The sequence below is a fragment of the Sander vitreus genome, chromosome 22, assembly GCF_031162955.1.
Source record: "Sander vitreus isolate 19-12246 chromosome 22, sanVit1, whole genome shotgun sequence".
Lineage (NCBI taxonomy): Eukaryota > Metazoa > Chordata > Actinopteri > Perciformes > Percidae > Sander > Sander vitreus.
In genome coordinates this window covers 9,941,297-9,968,043 of record NC_135876.1, presented here as the reverse complement: position 1 = coordinate 9,968,043, position 26,747 = coordinate 9,941,297, and the positions used below count along the sequence as shown (strand labels likewise).

Sequence of the window (26,747 nt, the reverse complement as noted above, 5' to 3'; positions counted from 1 at the left end):
TAGATCATGCGCTGTCTGTTTATATGAGCTACTGGAGGAGGCCATCATATCAACCTGTTTCTGATCAGCTGCTTCTTGTTGCACAGCATGTAGTCAAGATTCCGTCTGAGGTTTACATCAATAAATTTGATGCAAAACAGCAAGAAAAAGATGTATAAAGACACAGACGGGTGTGGACAGAACAACAGATGTGTGAGAGGACAGTGGAGCTTTGCCCCGTCCTGCTTGAAGCACAGCAGATCAAACTGAAAATTCCTCCATGCCTGCACCCAGAGGTGATAAATGGGAGCAGCGGGCCCCAATCAGATGTTCCGCCAGGGTTATCTGCTGTTCGATAGATCGTTACCAGCAGCGAGTGTGGCGCACTTCACCTCCTTATCTCGCCACACTCCTCCATCCCGCGCCACTATCACTCCGAACTGGAATGTCCGATGAAGACATGATACTGGACGGGGAAAGAAATGAGGACAGAGAGAACAAACAAGGCAAGGAGTGTAATCTCTGCACTCAGCCCCGATCTCGGCTGCCATCTTGTCAAGTCAGAGAGTAATGGCGTGAGAGGGAGAGATATCAGGGTGGGTGGGCGCGGGGGTGGAGGAGTGATGTGTATGTGCGTGTAGCTGGGTGTTAAGAGCAATATGTGTGTGTGTGTGTGTGACAGAAATGACTTCAAGTGTAAATGGAATGCTATCTTATAAATGGTTATCTGCAGACCTTAGGGTCGACCGACCGTGTGTTTGTGTACATCTCCATTTATGTGTACGCCCACAGCAAGAGGTTAGCTGCGTCAAATACAGTCAGGAGACACACACACACTGTAAGGTTTGTGGCAAAAACTCACATGGACAATAGAGTTGTCCTGTAACACCTCGTCTTTTATGAAAGACATAAAGCTGGACTGGAAAAGACATAATCGGGTCAACTGGAGATGTTTCCCCCCATCAACCCCGTTTGTTTCTTGAGGCGGCTGCGTGTTTTGCCAAAGAGCTCGACAACCAATACAATCCAAACATGAGAAAAAGGAAGCACTTTAAAACACTGTAACTCAATAAGCAGGATTATTTGTATATCTTGGGCCGTTCTTGAACATCACTGTGAGTTCAAGTGAACTTGTAGCGGCAGTGAATTATCTGATACTGTAAACAGATGAAAACAAACACAGAGGTTTGTAGTTTGTCAATGTAACTTTTCTCACCATTGCAGGAAGGTTTCAACTGCCAAGTTTATGTCTCAGGAAAGAGCCTTTATTTCACTGCAGCATATCTCAAATTCCTCGCTTAACTTCTGGCTAATATTGTTTACGGTATGCTCGAAGTTGAGGTGAAGTGACGGGTGGTCCTCTGTTCTGTTCTGTTCTGGTCTCTGAGGCTTTGCAGGAAGTGTTTCAAGACAATTTAGTGAAAATTTTCCAAAACTCCCTTCAGCATCAAACAACTGACTCTTTGATCGAAGCCAACTAATTATTTGATCATGCTGGGGCTTTGGGACACGTTTCGCAGCAAAGGAAGTGGCTTACCTGGGCTAAGGAGCTAAGAAATGCAGCCAGGCATCATAAGACAGGGAAAACAGCCACTTAATAAGGGCACTTCATTTCAGAATAAGCCCAGGGCTGTCTGGACCCGGTTAATCTCCTGGAAACCCACTTCTTAAAGCTTTCTGGCTTGTTTGCCTTTAAAGTGTGGGAGGTAGGCTAGTCGAAAGCTTGGCTGTTGACTTAGGTAAAAGGTCTACTGACAGCTCAACTATGCAATGGGGTGTGTAGAGACAGAGAGGAGAAGAAAAGGAGAGCAGTCATGATGACAGACAAGTGCACAAACGCATAAATTAATAGAATAGTTGAACTGGAGGAGGCATGTGTGATTTAACTTTCCAGACAAATGTGATCAGATTTGTGTTCCGACTAATGGAGACACATTATGGAGACCACAGTATATGTGGCTAAGTGTAAACAAACATTTATTAAAACTCATCTGGATTTTATCCTACAATGAGACACTTGAAATGACAAGTGTAAATGGGGCCTTAGAACACAAAACAGAGGGGTGGGTTCAAGCTCACCTGTTAACCATGAAAGGGTATTTAAAGCTGTAGGAAAAGTAGAACAAGATTGACTTTAAAAACCGTGTTCCTTCTGGTAAGACCCAGCAGACAAACAGAAAAGGATGGGAGAGCAAACAAGCAATGGGAGCTTTGGCTGCGCTCTGACTGAGCCATGCCAAGCTCAGAGAGGCCTCCACACCTGTCTGTCTGTCTGTTGGTCTTTCGGTCTGTCCCTCTGGCATGGGAGAGCAACAGCAAAGCAAAGCAAACTCATCACAGTTAAATGCAGATGACACAGGAACAACATTTGGAGTTCCTGTTCTGTGACCCGTGAAACCAAAGCCATTTCTGTGCATCCTTGACCACAAGGTCACAGCTCAACCACAAAAACCAAACCTGATAGGAATAGCAAATTTTCCCCTGCTGGCTATTATAGCCCTCACGGTGAGCATTAATCTCTCGTATTTTTTTTCCCCACTGGGACGCACCTTACCAATACGGGTCAGTGTCTCCCCACTCATTCCACAATATATTACCTTGTGAGAGATCTGGTCTGTGACCAGAGATTAGCATCTAAAAAAGGGTAGGTCATCCCTTTTCAACTAAATAGGTCTTAACCAGAGTTCTCCTAAAATATAATTAGGAAAAAGACACATTTGTACTTAAAAACTACACAGAGAGTCTTCTCAGAGGGACTTTTCAGTACATTTGTGTCTCTTAAATGTAAGATGATCTGTTTCCTCTTACAAATGAAATTACGTCATGTTCAAAGTCAGAGTGTGTGCCACAACGAGTGTGTACAAGCCCTAAACTCAAATTTAAAAAAGGTGTCCTGTGGAGTTTTAGGTTATGTTTACATTCAGTGTTACTCACAAAAATGCACTGTGTGCATTTCCTTCATCATAATAAAACATTTGCAAAGTTGATTTTCAAGTATTTTAAATCCTGTATTGTTTACATTGATGTTTATAGCTTGCCGTCTTCTAGTGCATTACTGCACAATATCTTGGCAAATTACTGCCACCTGGAGATCAGTGCAATTGTGTGAAACCATCGACAGGAATGCGTACGACATTGCACGCTTGAGATAAACAAAACAGGAAGCCATTCATAGAAAAACAGCTCCATGGCGCTACTAGAGGTCCAAAACTCCACAGGGAAGCTTTAACAGTGACCACTGCCATTACCCGAGGACCCTGCTGCGTATTAGGACATGCTCGGAGCTGCAGCGTGTAACACAGCATGAGTCATTCAGCACACAAGTGCTACTTCACTAAACCTCAGTGGAAAGCAGGACACCCGCAAGGCAAACAGTGATGAACGGGCTTTTGAATGAAGATGAAGAGGAGCTGGAAAATATGCTTTTCGTGCTACAATTTGATGTTTTCCACCACTTGACTCCGCTGTTTTTTTTTTGTTTTTTTTTCAATGGGTCATTCTGAAGAAGTGATGATAGCTAAGGAGAATGGATGACTGAACAAGAGGTCTACATGAAACATGCAAAGGGGGGGGGGGGGGCATATGGTTCGCAGAGAGCACTTGAGACTGGATGTAACGCAGGGGCTCCTAAATCTATCCGAACCCCAGGAGAATCCCCTTTTGAAAATGAGCTCTCTATCTGTGCTACTGCCGCAGCTGGCTGCGAAAGACATCAGTTCACGCGGAAGCTTAAATCACTGTCATCGGTTTATTTACTATGGGTCAGTTTAAAGTGTGAGATTCTTACATCAACACCCAGGGAGGATTTGCTGATGTAAAAAAGGTGACTTCAGTTTTAAATCAGATCATCAAGGTAAAGGGAGCCGCTGCCTTCTTCATTTGCTTTGATTTCACAAACACAGATTAAGTGGGGAAGGTGCCTTTCAATAAATAAATCTGCTTTAGGCTCTGTCTGTTAATCCTATTTTTCAAATGGTTTCAGACAGATTGTTTGGCTTCTTCGCTTTTCTTCCTTTCATTTATCTTGATTCTAATTTGTAGTTTCACTTTGGCCACACATGATATCCAGATTTTTGGGCCGGTTTTGAAACAAGAAGGACCACCCAGGAGTGTTTCAGGCCTCTTTCTACCATAGTACTAAGTCACTCCTCACAAACCGCTCCAAATCGGGCAAGAGACACATTAAAAACTAATCGGATGGCGATGACACACGGTAGTCGTGCAAGGCCTTATTTGCAAAGCAGATGGAAAGCCTTGGCCTGTCCGACATTAATTACAATCACATTCAGGGAGGAAGCCTTCCCTCCTCCAGGGCGGTTAGGACTCTGTGTACGACTGGAGGAGATGGCAACCTAATCCCTCGGTCACCACAGAAATCTGAGGGAATTGTCAAAAGATGCACAGGACGTGATTAATCAAAGTGGAGAGCCAGATGTGCAACAACACAGAATAAACCCAAACTGACACAGCACAGGAATACCAAAACCACAGACACACAAACACCACGCAGCCACCACCACACTCCCACACAGAAGCCAACAGAGGGGCTTCGATATTTGAGACTAAAGCGACGGCCTCCTTCTGTCTGAATATCTGGTTTTCATCACTACATGTTGCAAGACCAATACTCACAGGACCAATAAGTGGAGAAACATTGGCTTTTTCTTATTCCAAACCCAATTATCTTCTTCATGTGTGGTATTAAGTGACCATGAAATGGTTTATAAAAGGTGAGGGGTAAAATATGTAAAGGACTTCCAGTTTCAAAAAAAGTATAAGTCTGAAAAAGAAACCATGAGACCACATTCTTCAGCAGTGATACATTCTTACTGTTCTCATGGCCGGATCATGACAATGCCCTTAGCTCCCAAGAAGAATGTCAATCAATCTGGATTTAAGCCTCCTTGTCCAGCAGCGTCTGACTCTGGCAGCGCCTCTGTTTATCTTCAGGCTGTGTTTAGAGTCTCCCAGTAAACATTGGAGCTGCTAATGGAAGATAGGCCTTTTGGCTTTTATGTTCCAAACTCGTTATGATTAAAGTGTCCCTCGTTATCGTCACTAGAGCTAATTAAAGACAAATCTGCTTGGGTAACACAAACAATGCGACGCAATTTTACTGCCCAGAAACCGCAACTCGCTGCGCTGGAGGTCAGCGGCAGGAATAGCCCTTTATATACAAATACCAGCGGTGGTGGTTGATGGTTTGCTGAGGATACTAGGTCTGTTTTCCCCGAGAAGACATAAATCATGAAGTAGATTGCACAGCATGACTAACCACAGAATTTCGTTCCTATAAATGAGCCGAGGAGGGCCAATCTACCCAGAGAGAAGACGTGTAACAATAAATTACTCCAAAACAATATAAACCTCATCAGTTGTTCTAACCCACAGAGGGCATGAGGCAGTATGTGGCTCTGTGCGGTTCATACAATGAACAGGCTCAGGATCCATTACTAAACGTGCGTCCTGGTGCGTCTGTTGCGCTACTGTCCTGTGTTGAAATTAAAATGTGGGTCAGCTATGAGCTCCAGGTGTCTTCAATATGGGTCAAATATGGGGGGTAAAAAGTATTTTAGGAATAAGGAGGGGCCTAATTCATGAGTCATTTTTAAAACCATATCCTCATAAATGTACAACATTTTGTTGGATACGACTCTTCCTAGCGCCCCTCCACTTCAACCTTGCTGTGCCAAACACCTGTTCACCCTTAAATTAAATTTAAAAAAAAATCTCTCACAGGAGCGCAATTACGCACAAAGAAAGCGCCGAAAAAAATAAAAAATAAATTCAAGTTACTTACCGAGATTAACGAAGCTCATCACCATATCTGCATCGTTCAGAAAGCCAGTTTCTTGGTATGTGGCCAGAGGACTCTGGGTCGTCCGCATGGACTGATATCGGTCCAGGATGCCTTCCACTTGGCTTTTCTCCTCGCTAGATATGGTGTTGTATAAGTCCAACATGAAAAGTGGAGCGGAGTTGTATTTTCCGTGTGACAGATGTGGTCTCGGTCTGTGCGGCAGCCCAAGGATGGACAGGATCTCCTTCTGCATCTCCCTCTTCTCGTGCGTTCGCAGCCGTCGGTGGATGAAACCCGGTTGCACTTCGTTGTTTCCATCCAGTGAATAATTACTCCCCGCGACCAGGAACGTGCAGTAATAAGCGCTCCACCACAATCCGACCAAGGCAAGCCAGCAGCTGGTCATGGTGTTGTCGCGCTGTGCTCTCCGGAGTCCCAAGTGTGTCTGGCTTGGAGCTTCAGTCGCCTATCCAAATGTAAAATAGGCGTAATGGTAACCTACACCAAAGTCCGTCCGAGCGCGCGGTTATCGGTCGTAGCCGCAGATCAAAAGCGAGAAAAGACACGTGAATCAAGCCATCTGAAATACTTCCTTAAGAGAAATGTGCAAAATAGTGTCGGTCCTGTTTTCATTTCTGATTCCCGTAGCGCGCGGTGCTGCTTCAGGATAAAGTGCACCATGAGAAACTTTATTCTGAGCGCTCCGGTAAGTCGGTCAAAAGACACCGTTTGATACGAAGTTCATCAATAAAAGAATAACAAGTCCTCTGAAACAAGCCATTTTACTTTAAGCGGATAAGTTTGCTCTCCAAAATATACGATTTTCCAACGCTGCGCACTGACGAAAGCCGCCCTTTAATAGTTGAAGTGGTGTCGGTGACGGTCACCTACCCTTACAGGCTGTGTATGAGAGTCTAACAGGAATTAGCAGGTTGCAGTCCATAATATGCGTGCGCGCGCGTGTACGTGTGCGTGCGCCTGTGTGTGTGTGTGTTTGTATATGTGTGTTCTGAAACCGCCCACTCCGTGCGCACTTAGCCAGAGGTGGAGCTCTACAGACTACAAGGACAACTCTAACATCATATTTCCATATTTTGTTCGCTGCGGAATAACAGCCTGCCATTTCAATAAAAACGCCAAGTCAGTCTACTTTGCATTAGTACTGCTCATCATATTCGTGTTTAATTCTTTTAGTCTCTGTGACATGATGACTCCATCATGAACCCAGATTTGTAGATCTTTGTTTAACTTTTGTAGCCTGTTATTGGGTTATAACTTAAAATTCACCAGCTGCGTTTTAATGCTCTGCAGCAGGCCTGTAGCCCACAGAGTATGTGCCCCCAAAATTAACAGTTACACTTCTGTTTCATAAGGCTTGCATAGTTGCGCTTTCTTGCAACAATTTACTCGTCTGAAAAAGTCGGCACAAATCTGCTTTAATGAAGCATTATTACATCTTCACACACCGATAATCAAGGTGTGTGTGTCGACTCCGCTGAAGTAGAATAAATGTTACCCAGTTGAGGCACGACCCCTGACGATGGAGCTGGAAACAGCAAGCAATGACGCACAGCAACCTAACAGGAGAAGTTATCCGACCTCCTTTAAACACTACAGAAATAAACTGACTTAAGTATTCTAATTAATTGTATAAATACAATTTAAAATCTCAACCAGCTGCATGATGGGGCTGCACTTTCAAGTAAATGTGAACCGAGCGCACCAATTGGTAAACTGTAGGCTATATCCAGTACTAGCAGGGAACAGCTGACATTGTCCCAGAAATCTCCACATGAATAAAAGGGAATTCTTTTAAATCCTTATTTCCCTCTCTGCTTCCACTTCCTCCCATCATTCCTTTCACCCTAACCTGTGTTGTGTCTTCATGGCCCCTTCAAACTGTGATGGTCCTGGTGATAAGTCCAAAGGTGTCCATATCTCTCTCTGTGTCTCTGCTACTGCCAGAGCCTATCTTATCGGCATGTGAAGAGTGAGAACCAGCATCAAAGACAGAGAGAGAGACACACACACACACACACACACACACACACACACACACACACACGCACACGCACACACGCACACGCACACACAGCTGGTGTATTGCATGTTATAGTACATTCACTTTACTTATGTAAACTTTCATTTTATATTACCTGCAATGTTTTTCCTGTCTACCAAGCAGAAATCCTGTCAGTACAGTATGAAAATAATCTGAAAATATAAATATAATAATCTTGTTTGAGAAAGCATTATGCATTTCCTCGTGTGTGTGTGTGTGTGTGTGTGTGTGTGTGTGTGTGTGTGTGTGTGTGTGTGTGTGTGTGTGTGTGTGTGTGTGTGTGTGTGTGTGTGTGTGTGTGTGTGTCAACCGAAAGATTAAACTCTAAAATAACAGAACCAGGGATGAAGACGCCCTACTGGCCTGACAGAGAACTGGTGCTCTCAAGGATGTCATTTATCAGGGTTTTTTTTAGTTTTTCTTGGACTCAAAATTCCCATTTTCTAAAATGAGATCCTATTCCTGATTTATAACACAGATTCAGTGGTTAAGCAGAGTTTTAGCAAAAAAAATTACAGAGAATGGTGAGTTTTCTCAAGATGCTTTTTTGGCTCTGGCACTAATCACAGAGAGACAGGGAAATAGTCATTTTGCGGATAAAACTATGAAAGAAAATAGGGGATTTTTTACCGCCTCATACGAGTCAGCTCACGGTAACAAACGGCATGAAATCCATGTTTTAAACACTTCATGGGCTATTAACTGTGGGCATGGCTCATATTAAACAAACACAAGCCAGCACAAGCATCATCATCCAGCTTCTTCTTCCTTGGTGCTCTCCAGTGCTATCACAACATTCCTGTGATAAACAAGCTGCACACTGCAGGCTGATAATGATTGAAAAAAGCACTTAACTACTTCTATATGTCCTTAACATTTTGCTTGACATTAAGAAACGGTGTGTGTGCATCCCTGGAGGCAGAGCAGATGATGTGTGTGTAAGCTGGGTGAATTGGAAGTAGAAGGAGGAGGAAACATTAAACAGAGGTTCTGTGTCCTGTCATCACACTGTCTAGACAGGACACCTCCTAGACCTAATGAGGTCTTTGTCTGCCTGTATCTATCTCTCACACACACACACACACACACACACACACACAATCTTATGAGACATTTTTATTAAAGAACATGTAAAGGTCACAGCGGAAGAGTTCACATAAACTTGCACAGAGAGAATCTTGTGTTGTGTGCTCAAGTAAGACACACACACACACACACACACACACACACACACACACACACACACACACACGTTTCGCTAACTTGCAAAATTAAGGGGAAGTGTGCTCCAAAACCATTGGAATGCTTACACCTGGCACAGATCTGACAAGAAGTGCTGAATCTTCTGCAATAATTACAGTATATATTGCTATGGTTCCTCGGTCACACGCACATGCACCAAACGTGAACGCACGTCTTATCCCAGTAATCAAGTGTTTTTTTTCAAAGGAACAATGGCGAGCTGCTGCAGGTTTGGTGCTTTTAGTCTTTTGTGTTGGATTAGTTTTGTGGTCACAGCCTTCCTATAGCCCAGCACATAAAGATATCTCTGATTATCCTTGATGATTTTCTTTGAAAAAAACATTTAAAAAAAAAAAGGTGCAAGACCACTTTTATTTTTTTTTTAAACGTGTATATTTATAATTCACACAGAAAGAAAAAAAACCAGGATAGTAGGCTGATACGCAAATGAAAGAAAAATTGCATTTGGGTTTCATCAGCTTGGGTTAAAACAAGTTCTTTTTTTTTGTGAAAAACAGAGTTAGCCAAGTGTTTTCCATTAAGAAAATGAAAGGTAAAGCTCCAGTCTATTCTTGACGTGGAACTCCATTTTCTCCCAGCCATCAGGGTTTAAACGGCCCTGAACAGTTGTACTGTACAACAATTGCAAATTATGGCTTTAAAATATACATTAGACTGACATTACCTTTGTGTCTTATCTTTCTGTATTTTAGATGTCATTTCTCCAAAAACTATGCTTACAATTGCATCTCACACAAAACCTAATTAATAATAAACCTAAAGAAATACAACATTCTTCCTTAGTTCTCTAGTCAATATATCGATATATCTATTAGAGAACAAGCTAATATGGTTGGCTAGGTAAGGATTATCTTATTAATATCAAATCGACCAGATCAAACATCGTCTTAAACTGAAAGCACTGGACGTGCAACATGGATGCATCAAGATGTGTTAGATCACCTGAAGATGCACAAGGCATCTGCAGACTAAATCCTAGAAGAATTTTCCTCCTTTTCCTGCTCCAGTAGTGAAACTGGTTGCCCCGGTGACAGCTTCTGATTGGATGACAGGAATTCCGTGGTCGATCTCATACTGCATGGCCTGAACAGAGGAAGACAGATTAAACCAATTAAAATCTACCTTTGCATATCAGAAGATTTTAACTTAATGAACTCAACCTGGTGGCAACTTGAAAGGGCAAATGTCCTAAACTTGTTTGATGGTCAGTATTTAAAATATGAGAAAAGAAGCACAAAATATTAACTTTGAAAATGTGGATGAACATTGTGCACAATTGTTTTTGGTTCTTTCACACTGAGTTTTTTGATCTGACACACCCGTCTGAAGCCGACATGTTGGTATCACACATAAGGCATGATAGTGGAACATTCCTACATTATGTGTACCTGTGTGAAGGAGGGAGCATCGTAGCAGCTGTACATGGCTGAGGAGCGGTCGGCCCGCAGACACTGCTGAGGGAATGAGCTGATCTGCTCTGCTAACTGCAGGGCTGCCTGTAAAGCTGTGGTTGTAACATGAAGTCAGTCCAACACAGTGATACACATTAGCATATACAGAACAGTATGCATACACTAGGAAATGCAGCCATTTATAACATCGGAAATGCATACAGGTTAATGTGTTGATAACCCTTTCTGAGCTCTACCAATGCCACTCTGCCTCCTCGCCCACATAAAAGCACTCAACGACATCCAGATCAGTTCTATGGAAAAATCTATGCCTCATTATGGCACACTTTGATGCCCTCTGTGTGTGTGTGTGTGTGTGTGTGTGTGTGGGTGAGCTGCTACTTCTCCCCTTCCCTCTGATGTTAAACCCGCGCTAAGTGATCATCTCTCAGAGAGGCCAATTAGGCAGAGGCTTGACTGTGGGAAGAGGAACTTCCTAAAAGAATTAAGCAAATCTTCTAACGTCTAAGAAGAGAGGGTGTGTGTGTGTGTGTGTGTGTGTGTGTGTGTGTGTGTGTGTGTGTGTGTGTGTGTTCTTGTTTAACGATATTCGTGGGGTCCAAAAACGGGAATACAGTATACTTGTGGAGTCTGGACTGCTTTGTGGGGCCAAAATGCTGGACCCCACAACTTTAAAGGGCTGTTTGAGGGTTAAGACTTGGTTTTAGGAATAGGGTTAGAATTAGGTTATGGTTAGGGTGAGGGTAAGGGTTAAGGTTAGGCATTTAATTATGATGGTTAAGGTTAGGGTAAGGGGCTAGGGAATGCATTATGTCAATGACGGGTCCTCACAAAGATATGTGTGTGTGTGTGTGTGTGTGTGTGTGTGTGTGTGTGTGTGTGTGTGTGTGTGTGTGTGTGAGAGAGTGAGAGAGCGGGAGGGATTTGCACATGGAAAGGCTTTTTGAGGATTTTAAGGATACAGAAACGTTCATACATTAATGTAATACAGGAAATGCCGTATTGAAATGCATGCATAACTTAATTCTCAGACTGCTGCTGGAATGAGTGAGCAGAGGGTAGTGCTGATGGTGAGTTATGGCTTCAGCGCGGTGTTGTAACCAAATAAAGAAAACCGAATCACAGGAACACATTTACATGATCTGATGGGATCTTACCTACAAGACAGTTTCTTAAAAACTATGTTTTCTGAATGAAAACAGATCACAAGCATGTTTCTCTGTGGTGTCTACATGACTGGTCTTCACAGTGAACAATTTCTACTTCCCCCACACAGATGGAGGACTTCCAACCTCCCCCCTAACTGGTCTCCACGTCTCTCCCACTTTTGTCTTTACCTCTCACTTCTGTTCTGTATTGTGAGTAAATAAAAAAAAAAAGCTGGCTATATTTCATTACTACAGGACGAATCCACAAAAGCACTGTAATGCTAAAGCTTTAGACTAATGACCACGTCATTTTGAAATGATGTAATCATCAATACATTTAGATGAGGAAAGATTCAAAGATGAAGTAAAAAAGCCGAAGAATCTGACCAAGCATTCAATGACAACTTTCAATACTTGATTTTTTTTTTTTTTTTTTTATACGCGATGGACACATTTTGGTGGGTATTCGTAATGTATGGATGTGTGATCCCCAGCACTATCCATGACACAGCACTGATAAACACAGAATCTACACTAACTCCCAATACCTTGGCCATCAGGAACAACTCTGTTTGCCAGTCCGTAGGCAAGAGCCTCCTGCGCTCCGATTGGTCGTCCAGTCAGAATCAGGTCGAGGGCTCGTGACAGACCAATGAGACGCGGGAGCCGCACTGTGCCTCCGTCAATCAGAGGAACTCCTGGAAGAAGATGAGATGTTCAGTGTAAAATATATATGTCTTTGGTGCGTGTTGTATCACAGTCATATATGACTATATATGGCACAAAGAGACTCAGACAGTAAAGAGTATCCAAAATATCCCATGCTACTAACTCAGACCAGAGCATTTATACTCATCTAGTATTTGATTAGTTAGTCAGTATTAGTCTTTTATCCCAAAAAAAAAGAGCAAAATATTGTGAGCTTTTGCTAAAATTTTCTGTTTTACATTATTGTAAATTGAATATATTTAGGCTTTGGACAAAACGAACAATTAAAAAGATGTCACCTTGGGCACTAAGAAAATTTGATGGACTTTGATGGATTTTTTGATTTTGCGACATAACCACTGTCTAACCCAAAAATGATTGATAATGAAAATAATTATTAGTTAGCAGCCCTATGCTGGACTGTTGCTCTATCACATTTGGAAATTCCAGTTCAAATGAAAAACATATCCAGAATGTGGGGGTGGGAGTTTTCTAAAATTACCTTTAGACACCCATTTGGATTATTTAACTGTAAAAGGAAATCTAGGCCACTGTGCCAGTGTATTATGTTCAGTTAACTGTGTGAAAACAGCCAAAGAAACACTTAGAAATACACAATATACTGCTGGCATTAATCTAGGTTACAGCTGTCATGGGAACAAAGTTTTTGAAACCATTTTACTCCTTAACTGTAACTCTGCTTTCTTTCAGTCAGTACATGAAAACTCAAACTCCTCCTTACCCTCAGTCTCACTGGACACATTTACATTATTACTGGGTGTACCAGAGAGAAAGAGGGATAGGAGGGAAGGGAGGGAGAGAGAAACAAGAGCAAGAGAAAGAGAAAGTACACTGCAAGGTACAGTAAGCTTCTGGCATCTGTCCTAATTTCTAAAGAGCACCAGCTGGAACTGGCACACTTTCTACTTTACAGCTTTCAAAGTTCCACGCCACAATCCCGACTCCCTAATTCCTCCAAGTCGCTGATTCTATTTGACCGCCCCTTATTGAGAGCACATGTGTCGGACATGTTTTCATAACCCCAAATCATCATGCGAGCTTTCGGGGTCCGTGTCCCCCCTCCCACCTCTCATTCTTTAGGGAGTCGTGGAATTACTGTGATTCAGATAAATTAAATTGGAATACATGAAATACCAGTGGTAATACACGAGCGACCAATCCAGGGGCCTGGTTTGGGTCCAGACAGTCGGCACATATGGCGCTCTGACAGACTGAAGACTGTGATTAGGTGGGGGTGGGGGGTGTTACACTGTCTGCAAATTCTAGATTTCACTCAATTTTTCAGTCATCCCCCCCATTACAGAAGTGTATCCTACAGAAATGTAAATTACAGAGTGTACGGCTGAGCACCCTGAGCCGATGAAATGCAACATAAATGACAGCTGAATTCCTTTTGCAGAGACTCTTGCAGCACAGGTGTGTGTGAGGTTCAAGGTCTTTTCAATATTGACTGAGACAACTAAGTCTTTCAGCCAGGGGTATTCTGCTTCGTGCACCTCATGGAACTACACACAATTACATGCACAAGGGCATTCCTATACAAGTATGTGTGTAACACACACACACACACACACACACACACACACACACACACACACACAGTCCTGTGGTTGCCAACCTTTGTTCCATAACCCTATCAGATGAACACAACTCATTAATCCATTACTTTTAGATAATTAAACCATGTTTGCTGTACTTAGATAACCATTTCAACATATCCATCACTTTTAGCCTTGTCATCATTTACTTTTAGCTAAATGTTTAGACTTCCCAATCAAATCACAAATTCAATTTTTTTGTTTTAATTTGTTTAGCTACTCTATAGTCTTTCCATGTACCCACTGGTAGCTACAGAATCATTGCTGTAATCCTCAGCAACAGATGGTTGATTAGTGCATAATGCAACCTCGATGTTGGGTCCAACACTATCACTTTTGATTACAACAAAAGCCAGAAAGAGAAAGAGAAAGGAATATGTGTGTGTGTGAGTGTGAGAGAGAGAGAGAGACACACACACACAGGAGGCAGGCTAGGAAACAGTGAGAGGAAGACAGAGCCCGACTCTATTAAGGATAGATAAAGAGCCAGATTGACCTCCCGTCTGTCTGTCTTTGGTGATGCTGTTGGCACCATCGCTATCAGCAAACGGAAGGATCTCCCTTCTTATCCTCAGCACTCGTCTCCAGCACCTCCAACCCTCACCCTCCTCCCTCCGTCTGATAGTTCCGTCTCTGATGTGTCCTGTTTTCGGGAATTTACACAAGACCTGCGCTTTGTCCCACATGAATGGGAGCTGAGGGGTTGGAAGCAACTCATTGAAGTAGTTTTAACTCAAAAGGCATGTTTGGCTTGAAAGAAGATGGCTGAGGCGGTGGCTTCTGATCCCCTATTCCAAGTTTCATAGAGGAAAATGTTTGGCAGTGATCCCGATACCAGATAATCAGTTAGCGTCCGCAAAACAAAAACGTTGATTTGTCATCGTTGTTCTGCAGTAATGAGCTAAACATTTGGAAAGGAGCCCTCTGCCTTCTTGTTCAAAGCAGATAAGCTCATTGTCAAGACTGCAGCTTGTTATTAACAAGGTTAAACATGAGTCAGTAAAGCCTATTGTTTAATAACTAGATAGAAGAGGTGGTTTTCTTCCTGCATCATAGGGCCATCACAGCTGACTAACGTGTAGGACCTTGTAATTTATCTACGTGTTACAGAGTTGGACATAATGTGCTGGTCTGTGATAGCAGCACAGTTTTTATTATCTTCAATCAGCATTAATTTGCTAAACATGAAAAATAAAAAAAACAGATATTTAAAATGAGGTTAATGTGTTTTATAAGTGCAACAACAAATGCTGCAGCTCAGGTCTGTTTGCATCTGTACATATTTTGGTACATTATTATCCCATCTTTGTCTTTAAATTACAAGCATCTATTAAGTTTGTAAAATCAAACCAGGCAGCACTCATTTAAGACAGAAAAGCAGACCTGGGTCCAAGCCCCACTATTCACCCTGCTGAATTGATAGAGGAAGACCGTGAATCCCTGCCAGCTGAAAGACTGCTGCTCTGTAGCTGCCCTCTGTGAAGTCCTTGTGGACTTGGGAGGCCTACGCAATATTGGTACCAAGTCCGATAGGATGAGATCACATTCCACGGGACATCACATATCCAACATCTACAGCTACTAATAACCTGAGAACAGAGTGTTAACACAACCCACTGAGGTGTTCTCATTTGCTGCTGGTGCTGCTGGCATCCTCGCCACATCAAAGTAAAACCAACTACAATGGCCTCCCATGAGGGTAATGCGATTAAGTTTGATGTGGATTAACGATTTCCGGATAACTCCATACTAAATGGACAGAGGGAAAAGAGCAGACCTTCAGTCAGAAGCGCACTTTGAAATACTCACTAGGAATGAAGGAAAATAGCTGCATTGGGCTGGGTCAAACACGAGTGCTACGCAGTTAAGTTGATTTCATGTATTCAGCCCACTGAGTTAATACCAGGGCTTTGTATTCTTTAGCTTGTAGAGCACCATTATACAAGACCACCAAGGCTGCAAACGGGGCCTTAAATCATGAAAATGACAGAGGATATGTAGCACTTCGTAAGACCAAAAATCTAAATCACATGGAAATTCAAACATAATCAGATCCTATCAGGAACCCAATCTGTCCCAAAGTCACTCAAGTTTAGGTACAAAGTTTTACATGATTGTAAACATGATTGTCTTTAGATTAATAAGAAGCTATTTGTAACTGTCTAAAACAATGCCCATATCGTGGCAACAATTTATCCTCTTACGAAACTGCTCGGTCTATTCACTAAAAAGAAACCTGAAGTTCCAAAAAAGACTGTTTTTTTTAAGGGAGATGATGTTATCACTGGACTATGTCACTCAGTTTCAAACTCACTGAGCGGGTGTTTGAATTGGCCGATGTTATGTCAGCTTTGGACGGAGGTTTGACTTCGATTCAACATGTGGCTTCTTCTTTTTTGGCACTCTTGGTCTGTCCCCCGTCCAGGTATTAGACAGGACTTAAAACTGAAGAAGAGAAAGGGAGAAGACACTGACATGATTGGTGGGGGTGTGTGTGTGTGTGTGTGTGTGTGTGTGTGTGTGTGTGTGTGTGTGTGTGTGTGTGTGTGTGTGTGAGGGGTCTCCATTTGGCGGTCACTACTTCAAACAGGGAAATCAGAGTACTATCCTAACAGTCCTGGACAACTTCCATGCTTGCCGGATTTAGCCTCACCATTTGAAGAAAAATCCTTGAATGAAGTATAACTGAACTATTTTAAGTTTCCTTTTCCGGTGCCAACTTTTTTTCTTTTTTTGCTTTGTAATGTTCCTCTGGGTTAAAAAAACAAAATAACATTAGGGAATTAGGTAAGCACGGTGGTTTTTCATTCAGGCCTCTCAAAATCCAACGAGCAGTAGACACTTATACCAGACTCCTGTGACGCAACCATCTCCTCCTTCTCATTTCCTCCTCGGCGAGGCAGAGGGGCCCCAGACAGGAAGCCACAGGTTCGGGAGCCAATCACGTGCCAGAAAGCTGTCAGATCCTTATGGTTGCCATTGGCCCACATCAGAGCAGTGCAGTGAGCCTCTGAGGGTTTTTTTTTTACTCCAAAGCCACCAGGGAATCCCTCCGGCTGCTGCCATCTGTGCCCGACCCCAAAACGGTTACAGAATTCAACCATTAAAAGGAAATAATCTGTAAGAAACAGAGGATCTTTAAATAAACTGTGCATCCCACAGAGCAGCACTACGTTTGATGTAAATGGGGAGGGAAGTTCGGTTTTCAATTGTTTAATGTTAGGAAAATGCACTCTTTTCCACTGTAAAGGCTGTTTTTTCTAAACTTAAGGTCTTATAAGAAATGTCTCATTGTGGAATGCAGCCCCATTAAATCTTGTTAATGTTCACTCACCCCCACCAGGATTTAAACTACAATAACTACAGGCTTGAAAAGGTGAAAATTCTGGTTGTGCAGCATAAACTGTGCTGCAGTATGGGTATAAAAAAGCTGAACACCGCTAGCAGAGTAATAATTACTCTTCTAAATGCACATCTGAAAAACCACAGTGGTTTTAACTAAGCTGAGGGGAAACGACTCAAATGTGTTGACAAACAAGCCTGAAGATATGTGGCAATCAAGAGGCAGAGAATTGATTACTGGGAGGAAATGTGCAACTTGTGCCGAAACCGCAGTAATGCTCATTTCTGCCTCCCAAACATAGTTTTGAGCTGATGGAAGAGGTTTGAGTGCAGGCATTAGATTCATTTCATCCCCAATGGGACACAAAGAGCTCAGACTGAGACTCTTGAATCTGTTGAAAGAAGCTTGTCAGTTTGTGTCCAGAGATGCAGTGACAATCCATTGTTACCTCGTAACCTTTGTTTTATACATCTTCTCCTGTGTCTTCCCTAATCTGTACTTCTATCTTCAATTCTAGTGTTTCCTTACTTCCCCTCTTTTTGTTTCTGGCAGACAGACAGACAGACAAGATGTTGCTTGAACTTTTCAGCAGGTAACCTACAGAATAAATAGTGGCAAGCATTCTAATTTCTACTAGAACATATTTTAATGCTTTAATGTTAATAAAAAAACGAAACAAAAAAAACTCACAACCGTGAGAAAAGAAGTGCTGATGGCTCGTTTCAAAAGGCACGGTTTCTAAAAACGGGCTGTGTGCATTTTGTTACTTTCACAGTATATGTAAAGCACCTCGACCTGCTAAATAATTAAAAAAGAAATTGAATGTCAATAAAGAAATTGTAAAAAAAAGAAGAAAAAGAAAAAATACTTTTTACAATATGGGACCTTTAACACAATGTTTTAACTTTTGGTAACAAATCAACAGAGACTCTAATTGCACAAATCAATGACAAGCAGAGGACTGGTGCAATTGGATGTGAAAAGTCTTACTTTAAGAAATAAAAACATGCTTTTCTTCCATGTATGGTATAAAAACGTTTTTAAAAACTGAAAAGTGACGCTGCAGAGAGACTAGACTGGAGTGTGGCCTGGCACTGAAGACTTGCCACCAGACAGTCTGGGAGGACGGACAGAAAGACAAGGGCACTGCCAGGATGCTCTCCTGTAAATTACAGGGCTGAGATGATAAGCACTGCATGTTTACACTCTAAATCTAGTACTGCCAGTAAATTATAGTACAACAGTTGCATTTATAAACACCATGGTTGTATTTTAAACCCTCTAGCAGCATGGCTAAAGCAATGACAGCTACACGAGAGATGCTGCAACGGTCCAACACGAGCCACTTTCACATAGTGAAGCCAACCACGACTTGCTGGGATCAGGATTAGCTTAAAGTGTTTACAGCAGAAGATCCAAAAGTACTACTTGTTCTTTTAAAACTATAGCTGAGTCAGCGGGCAAACCATGCCAGTAAGCTACGAGACGCCAAACAAGGAAAATGTTGTTTAGGGAGGAAATTGGTGACATAAATAATATGTAAGCCCTGTTTGGCCCCGCAGTGGAAACCTGGCACTGGGTTGCTTCCTCTCCCACTTATCAAGACTGCCCAGCAGACTCTGGCCGTGATGCTAAAAGGTCACGGTCACTGGTGTTATCGCCCTACGACTCCGTCCTCACACACAAACAAGAGGAGGCTGGGGTGATAACAGAGGACAGAGTAACAAAGTTAAAACATATAAATAGTGTCAACTTCCTGGCATTAGGGGACAGATGATGTATGCGTGGATGCAAAAGAAAAACACAAGCATATTTTCATGGGCAGATATAATTAGATGAGCAAATGCACAACGGAAGAGAGAGGTGGTGGTGGTAGCAGCAGAACTATTCCCATTTCTACCTCCAGTAGTGATAGGATTGTATTAGCAATATTAACAGTAGCAGGGTTAAAAGAGAAACAGTATACACATTAGTATCACTAGTATTAGAAGTAGAACATCAAAAAGAAGTAGTCAAATTAGCTTGAGCTACTATCAGCAGCATGAATAACAGATGAGGCAAGTGGAAGCTACGACATCAGCAGTAGCTTATTCTAGTAGCAGGTAGTGATAGTAGTTGCAGTGGGAGTAGTCAAGGTAATACCACTACGAGCACAAGTAGAGAGAAGTGTTTTAAGTAGTTGTAGCAGCCGAACAAGTGCTAAGAGGTAGAACTGCTACTACAACTACTAGCGACAGTTGCATGGGTAAAAGATGTACATTAAGCGGCTGCAGTAGTAGTTGTAGTAACTCGTAGTTTTGAACTAGTGGTGGTGCTATTTGTCATGGTTGTCCTGTGTGGTAGTTGTAGTATTAATACTATCAGTAATAGCATAAAAGAAACTTTAAGGAGTAATATTAGCCGAAATAAAAGCAGAGGAAGTAGTTGTACTAAAAGTAGTTGCACTACTAGCAGAAGATCTTACAGCAGTAGAAAAATGAAATGTATTAATAAATAATATTAATAGTCAAGTCTCACTGAAGCAAGCCTGGGACCGGAGGGGCACAGGTTCAACCGCTGGAGCAGCAGGACAAACCTGGGTAGAGAAAGTGAACGCATCTTCTTCATTACCACCACTGAGTTGCCCTTAAGCAAGGCCCTAAAACCCCCCCAACAGATCCAGTGTAGCTGCTCAGCAGCCAACAGATCAGACTCTGTGTTGGCAATTAGACGTGTGCGTTTAGAAGAACAGTACAGCGCAGTACAGTAGTAACTGTAGTAGCAGTAAAGACAGCAGCAGTGTGAGGTGTCAGACGTACCGAACCTGCGACAGAACACCCCCATGACGGCGCTCTCCTCCACCACTCTCAGATCTGCCAGCAGAGCCAGCTCCAGTCCTCCAGCCACAGCAAAGCCGCTGACTGCTGCTATCAGCGGCTTACAGTCCAAACGGGATGGACCCTGGAGGAACCAACCCAATTAGTACATCGATACACACACTGTATACATGCAAAGCTGTAAGCACAGTAAAATCAACACAGACGAAACTCGCACTGTTAACAAGGCAGCAACACTGCTTCCTGTCGAATATATCCACTGTACAGTATATTTGAAGCATCTCTATAGGATGTATATTTTCACTATCCATTTCATGCTTTTCTACCTCTCTGATTTCCATGGTTCATCTACTAAAACATTTCTAGATTTGTTTGTAACTGTAACAGGAGTAAAGACTGATCCAAGTTCTGTGTATTCTGTAAGCGAGGAAGTGCTATACATTTTCTGCACAGGAGGTCCACTCAATCCCAAAGTTAACATGCAATCCAAACAAATTCTACCGAGGCTGCGGATTGTGTAGTTTACACTACATCATTTATGCTATAATCTTTATTCTTTGTAAAGTGATAGCCGTGTCAGAAGTTAGGACTTCCTGCACATGCACAACACACACACACAGCTGTAGTTACTAAAGGCATTTTCCTGATTCAACAAAAAGCCAAATCTTCATCACTATCGGTCTTCCCAAACCCTTAACAATATTCACAATCACAACTGACCACATATGGTTTTATATTTTTGTGGAAACCTTTAGCCCTCCATTAGGATCATGAGGAAAAATAGATATAACCCTCTCTCGCACACACAGCACTCACCATCGGACCGGGACCCTTGGTGACATCTTGCTCCAATTTGAGGGAGGCAGTGTGATTGGCCAGCTCTTTCAGATCATAACCAGCACAGAAATTCCCTCCTAGAGGAGACCACAAAATTACAAAGTATGGCAGCTGGAAAGTCAGAGAGGAAGGGAAAATGATGAGGATGAAAAAAAAAAAAAAAAACAAGTTGAGCTGGAGTCCGAGGGCTGCAATTTGGATAGCAGCTTGCTTTGGGCTGGCTGGCACACAAATGCCTCTCTTCCCTAAAGAGCTCAAATCCAATACATAGTCACAAATCATGCATGTGCCCACACACACATATGCACATACACAATATCCTCATTAATGGAAGACTAACATAGTCCAACCACAGCCCCTTCCGCTGGATTCATGTGGTAATTACAACATTACCCAAGAGGCCTACAAACACTATGTCACAGAATCAGGCAGGGACTCATAAAATCCTCCTCTCTCCGTAATGTAACAGTAATGAAAATGATTATAACGAAGACATGTGCCAGCAACACCCATCAACTGGGAGCTTTGATTACAGCTGTGGGTCAGCGCAGGGCAATTATAGAAAAACAGTGCGTCATGCCAATTATGGGAGCAACGATGTGACAGAGCTCCCTAAACTCCTTTGTCCTTGTGGGGAAGAAAAGAGCAGAAGTTATAAAGAGCGGGTCCATTCATGGAGGATGTTAAAGCATTATTAAGAGGAGAGGTGTTAGTTATGGACCAAACAGAGAGGAAGATTAATTAAATTCATTACAAATAAGCAGCAGTGCAGTTTTATCATAAATGTTCCCCTTGGGGGCTCAGAGGTTTTGAGCTTTAAAAAAGATAATTTCATCCAAATTATGAAAAAAAAAAAAATATCTCTATCGTTCCGCTCTTTTTTTTTAATTTTCAAGGGAAGATCATTTCATGTTTCAACATGACAATAAACCTTTTTCACCAAAGAGATTTTGACATATATCAGTAGTCAAAGAACAGTTGTAAATAATGAAATTATGATTTCAGGCTCTTGGTATTGTGCATTCTGGCTCACGGTCACACGGTCACGGTTTACTGGGACAGCGTTAATGTAACACCTGTGATTTTCCTACTTTGACAAGTCAAAATATCTGCTGTGAAAAAGAGTGCACCAAGCCAGTTAAGAAGTGTTGTTTTTTACCAGTTTGGTGTAGAAACACTCAAGGCTTAATTTGCAAAGTAAGCTGTCAAATAAATGTAGTAAAGTTAAAAGTATATAATAATATAATATTTCCCTCTGAAAGGTAGTGGAGTAGAAGAAGATGAAATGCCATGAAATGAAAAGTACCTCAAATTTGTACACAAGTACAGTACTTAAGGTGCAGTAGGTAAGCCTTATAAAACTAACTTTCTGTCATATTTGCTGAAACTGACCCTTTGTTCCAGTAGAACTACATGAAGCAGGTCATTTAAAAAAGAATCCAGCTCCTCTGGCACCACCTACAGCCTGTAGTGCGATTTGCAAAAATCCACTCCTCCCCGTTTAGATGCACCAATCAGGGCCGGGGGGGTCCTGGATCTTCCCAATCCTACCTACAGCACCCTTAAACGTACCGAGTTATATTCCACCACTGGAAGAACTAGACTGGTCAGCACAGAGACCTGACCTCAAGCCCCATATTTGTGATAAACTGGCAACATCAACTGTTCTCTCATCTAAAAGAGATTTGACAAAATTTCTCAAATATTGGACAAATAAAACTACATGGATGTTGTTTTTTGTAATTTAACTTCTAACAAACAGTTAGAAAACAAATGTTGGGACCGTACAATGTGTTAGTGACTAGTGAGGCTTTACAGACTTTAAAAGTGACACAGCTAGGTTGACATCTAGATTGTACCTGACCACAAAACGGCAACAGAAATCCAAATCCCAAAAACTCCAAATATGTGCCAGCATATTCAAAACCTGCAGAAAGCAATTACTCTTAATTTCACAAGTAAAAAAAAAAAAAACCATGAACACACTGAAAAATGAGAGCCGAGAGAGTGATCGTGTTGGCGCTAATTTGAACAAAATGGATTCCTTATGTTTTCAGAAACACTACAGCCAAACTAGAACCTCCCTGCTTGTCACCTTAACACATAACACAGACAGACTGCTAATCACCACTGAAGGTCAGTCTTCTTGTTATAGTGGAGCAGCAAAACAGGACAACGTGCTGACAGGAATAGGTGGTGGGATGATTAAAAGCAAATTACAATCGTTGTGGGAATCACAGAAGAGACACTTTTGCTGGAACGACCTACTGTGCCACTCATTTAACATTAGCTACTTTACCTTCTAAAACACACACCATTTCTGTTCACAGCTGAGACTATTAGCACTCTGCAGCCGTCATCTGGAGAGGCTCCAACCTCTGAAGTACCAAACAAAGTATATACTTGTGTCTCTGGAGGCCACAGTGCACTTCATACAGCAGGTTGATCCAGGTTGAAGACATTATTTCCACTGAGGGAAGTTCATTCAGTGTGTGTGACATTTTAGGGGCATTAAGAGCCGTGGCACGATTCTGGCTTTAGGCGGCTGACACAGTGCAGGCCACCTCACAGGTGTGAGTGTGTTTTTTCTGTGTGTACACTGGTCTGGTCACCTCCCCATTTCGGCTAGATCGAAGGAATCTAAGGTTGGAAAAAAGATGCAGAGGACGAATGTGATGGAGAGAAGGGAGGTAGTGACAGAAGAGAGGAGGAGCTGAAGGGCTGAGAAGTTTCAATGACTATCCCATGACTTTCCACAACTGCATCAGAGCACTACTATGACCTACAATGTTCTACTTTTTCCTGACTTGAAAAAAATCCCTGACTTTCTCTTTAGGAATAGTTCGACATTTTGGGAAACACACTTATTCACTTTCTTGCCAAGAGTTAAAGCAACACTATGTAACTTTTCCCGCTACGGTCCCCCTACAGGTTGTCTCATTGGAACTACAGCTCGCGCTAAAAGTTACATAGTGTTGCTTTAAATGTAAAGATCGATAATTCTCTCATTTCCGTAAGGTAAATAGGAAGCTAAAATATGAGGATTGTCATCACTCTAATGTTGCCAAGCAACCAGGGTGCAAAATTACCCTTTTGGTCCACCAGCCAAATGGCTAGTGAATGTTCACATTTTACCAGCCACTCAAGTGATTACAATTGGGGTTTTTTGGCTGGTGAGTGAAGCATATCTACCAGCCACTTGCATTTTTTGGTACTTGAATGGTGCTAATTTTGTACCCTGCAAGCCACCAGTGGAGACTCCAGGAAGTTACTACTCCCAGCCAAGAAATAGTCCAAAATAACCCGTTGTACGGACGGGATATAACATTGTAGATACATTTTGTTACCTTTGCACAGAGCCAGGATAGCCATTTCTCGACATTTCAAGTCTTTGGGGTAAGCTAAGCTAACTGGCTGCTAGTTTCAGGATATTAAATGATATCAATCCTCTTGTCTTTTTCTCTGCAAGAAAGCAAATAAGCATAATGGCTTCAGAATTTCATGATATTCCAAAAGACTCCATGACCAGTTGTAAAGCTGAAATGTAAAAAGGAGGCGCAGATAAATAGGGGAAGAGGAAACACAGGACCTAGAGAAAAATGACTGACGCCGAGGACGGTTGGTTGGCCTGAAACTAGGGACAGAATCCCTCAACAGGATTTTAACCAGACTCAAACTCTGTAATATGTCTGTAAATATCTGCCTGAATGAAGTATGAGCAAGACACTGAATTAAAAAGCAAATGTTCACCCATCCCTTCTAAGTCTTACCTTTCCCATGCAGGACAGCCACGTTTAAGTCTGGGTCACTGTCGAAGGCCTCCAGCTCTTCAAGCAGACGCCTCGCCGTCTCCTGGTTCACCGCATTACGCACCTCGGGCCGGTTTATCGCCACGGTAACCACGGACCCCCTGCGCTCTGTGACCACAGTCTGTCCCGCAACTAATGACAGAGAATGATAAAGATGCACTGACAGAAACCAATATGGACCACAACACTTAGAAAGAGGCCGGTCCAGAGACATTAAGTTTGACCTCAACAGAAGACGGGATGGAGATGGAATGTAAATCGTTGTGGACAGACTTGATAACAGAAACAGTAACAGACAGTGAAACAATGAAAGAGATGGTCTGGGTTGAGGTGAGGGCCTTGGCTCTCGCTCTAAGTGTGTGTTTATAAAGTGTGTGTGAGTGTGCCAGTGAGTGTGGCTTGAGGCTGCAGCAGGCAGCTGACCTGACATTGTTTAGGGTCATCCCAGGGAATCCAGCTGTCAACCGCAGCCAGAGGCAACTGCATCCAGGAAAGGCAAACAAAGCTACTGAGCGCATTAACCTCACTCACACAGGCTATTCTAAGGAGAAGAGACTGCTAAACAAAACCCAGTAAAGTGAGGCATGGCAGGATGAAAAAAAAGAAAAGAAGGCAATTTGTCTCAAGCAGCCCTTTCTACTCTGCTACACCTCAAACAAATCATTACACCGTGCAGTGTGTGCAGGGAAATGGAAGCACGTTTCCTGTGTGTAGTGTTGTTTTCCATGTTATTTCACAGTTACACTTTAGGACTTCAGCTTTGAGTCTGAGTAACAAGCAGTAAGAGTAATGAGTAATGCTGAGATACGCAATCATACGTTAGTGGTATAATTGTTTGTGATAGGGGTTCTATATATTTGATGCAGCACATTTTTAAACAGCAAAAACAATGAATAGCTCTGAAATGATTAGGTGATTCAAAATGTGTCACCAACTATTTTGATAACTGACTAAAATAATGTAATAAGCAAAAAGAAATAAATGTCGTAATCACGAAATGAAAATAGGAGCAGCCCTAATTAGGAAAGCAACAATTTTTATAGCACATGTTTTAACATACCGGTGGGACTCCAATCATGAATAATGGTTGCATTCCATTTATTTTCACCATGCCCGGAAAGTGGTACAAATAAATGGTATATGTGCATGCTGGCTCCATTGGTCACTTAATGGAACTGAGCCCCTTATTTGGGATTATTAATTACACCGGTGCTTCTGATATGGGTTATAACCCCTCAACATGTAGGCCTATGTTGTAAAATAAGGTCTAACGATCACGTAATGAATGCAATTTATCTATGAAATGCGTTTTGTGGACATTTGTGTTCTGTCGACTCTATGATAGCTTGCTTTGAAGGCTTTGTTCTTATAATACATTCATAGTCTACAGTCCTCATGAATTAAAATTGAGTGTGACGTAGTACAGGTGTGTAATGTCTAATGGAATTATGGCAGCGTCTGCTGCCCCCCACAGTCATTAATGACTCACTGCATGTTTCCAGACATACCTGTTCCTGTGTCGTCACCTCCAGTTGCAGTGCTGTAGTATTTAACTGTCAACCAACTCGCCTTTATCGACTGTCCAAATGTTTTACTGTGATAGGTAGCCCTTAAAATTGGTGTCAACGTCGTCCTAAAATACTTCAGCGCCATTGCTAACACTCACTCGTGAAAAACGTATAAGCTCTAGCTTAACTCATAAACAAATTAAGCGCTAACGCATTTCACGAATTATTTAAAACGACTGTAAAAATGAGCGTTATATATTCTACTCTTCACACAATATACTAGCTAACTAACTACAACACAACTCGCACAACTCTGAAATTAAGGTGTGACACTTTTATACTCCCCCACTGAAACAAGAACACTGAACAAGGTTCTGGGACATATTGGTGCATTGCGGTGGTAAAAACTACTAACGTTCAGCAGATGGCGACATTGAGCCACT

General features: G+C 42.2%; 2 protein-coding genes across 3 annotated transcripts in view; both read right to left on the bottom strand.

The window, feature by feature from the left end:
* The window catches only part of bmp6 (bone morphogenetic protein 6), a 45,713-nt gene extending 38,965 nt beyond the window's left edge, over positions 1-6,748 (bottom strand). The window contains exon 1 of the mRNA XM_078281196.1: positions 5,780-6,748. Within this exon, the coding sequence (XP_078137322.1) occupies positions 5,780-6,185 (406 nt within the window). The 5' untranslated portion in view covers positions 6,186-6,748. The remainder of the gene's footprint in view (positions 1-5,779) is intronic.
* A 2,194-nt stretch (positions 6,749-8,942) lies between these two features.
* On the bottom strand, positions 8,943-26,719 carry LOC144537450 (enoyl-CoA hydratase EchA19). 2 transcript variants are annotated; one of them, XM_078281197.1, is made up of 7 exons: positions 26,305-26,719; positions 24,758-24,928; positions 20,967-21,064; positions 20,133-20,274; positions 12,213-12,362; positions 10,493-10,608; positions 8,943-10,187 (listed from the first exon to the last, which is right to left on the bottom strand). In XM_078281197.1, the coding sequence occupies exons 1-7, from the start codon at positions 26,447-26,449 to the stop codon at positions 10,080-10,082; spliced, it is 930 nt and encodes a 309-aa protein (XP_078137323.1). In that variant the 5' UTR covers positions 26,450-26,719; the 3' UTR covers positions 8,943-10,079. The 2 variants fall into 2 exon arrangements, with proteins under 2 accessions (XP_078137323.1, XP_078137324.1); XM_078281198.1 differs by lacking the exons at positions 8,943-10,187; positions 10,493-10,608; positions 12,213-12,362 and adding an exon at positions 16,471-17,109.
* Positions 26,720-26,747: the final 28 nt, after the last annotated feature.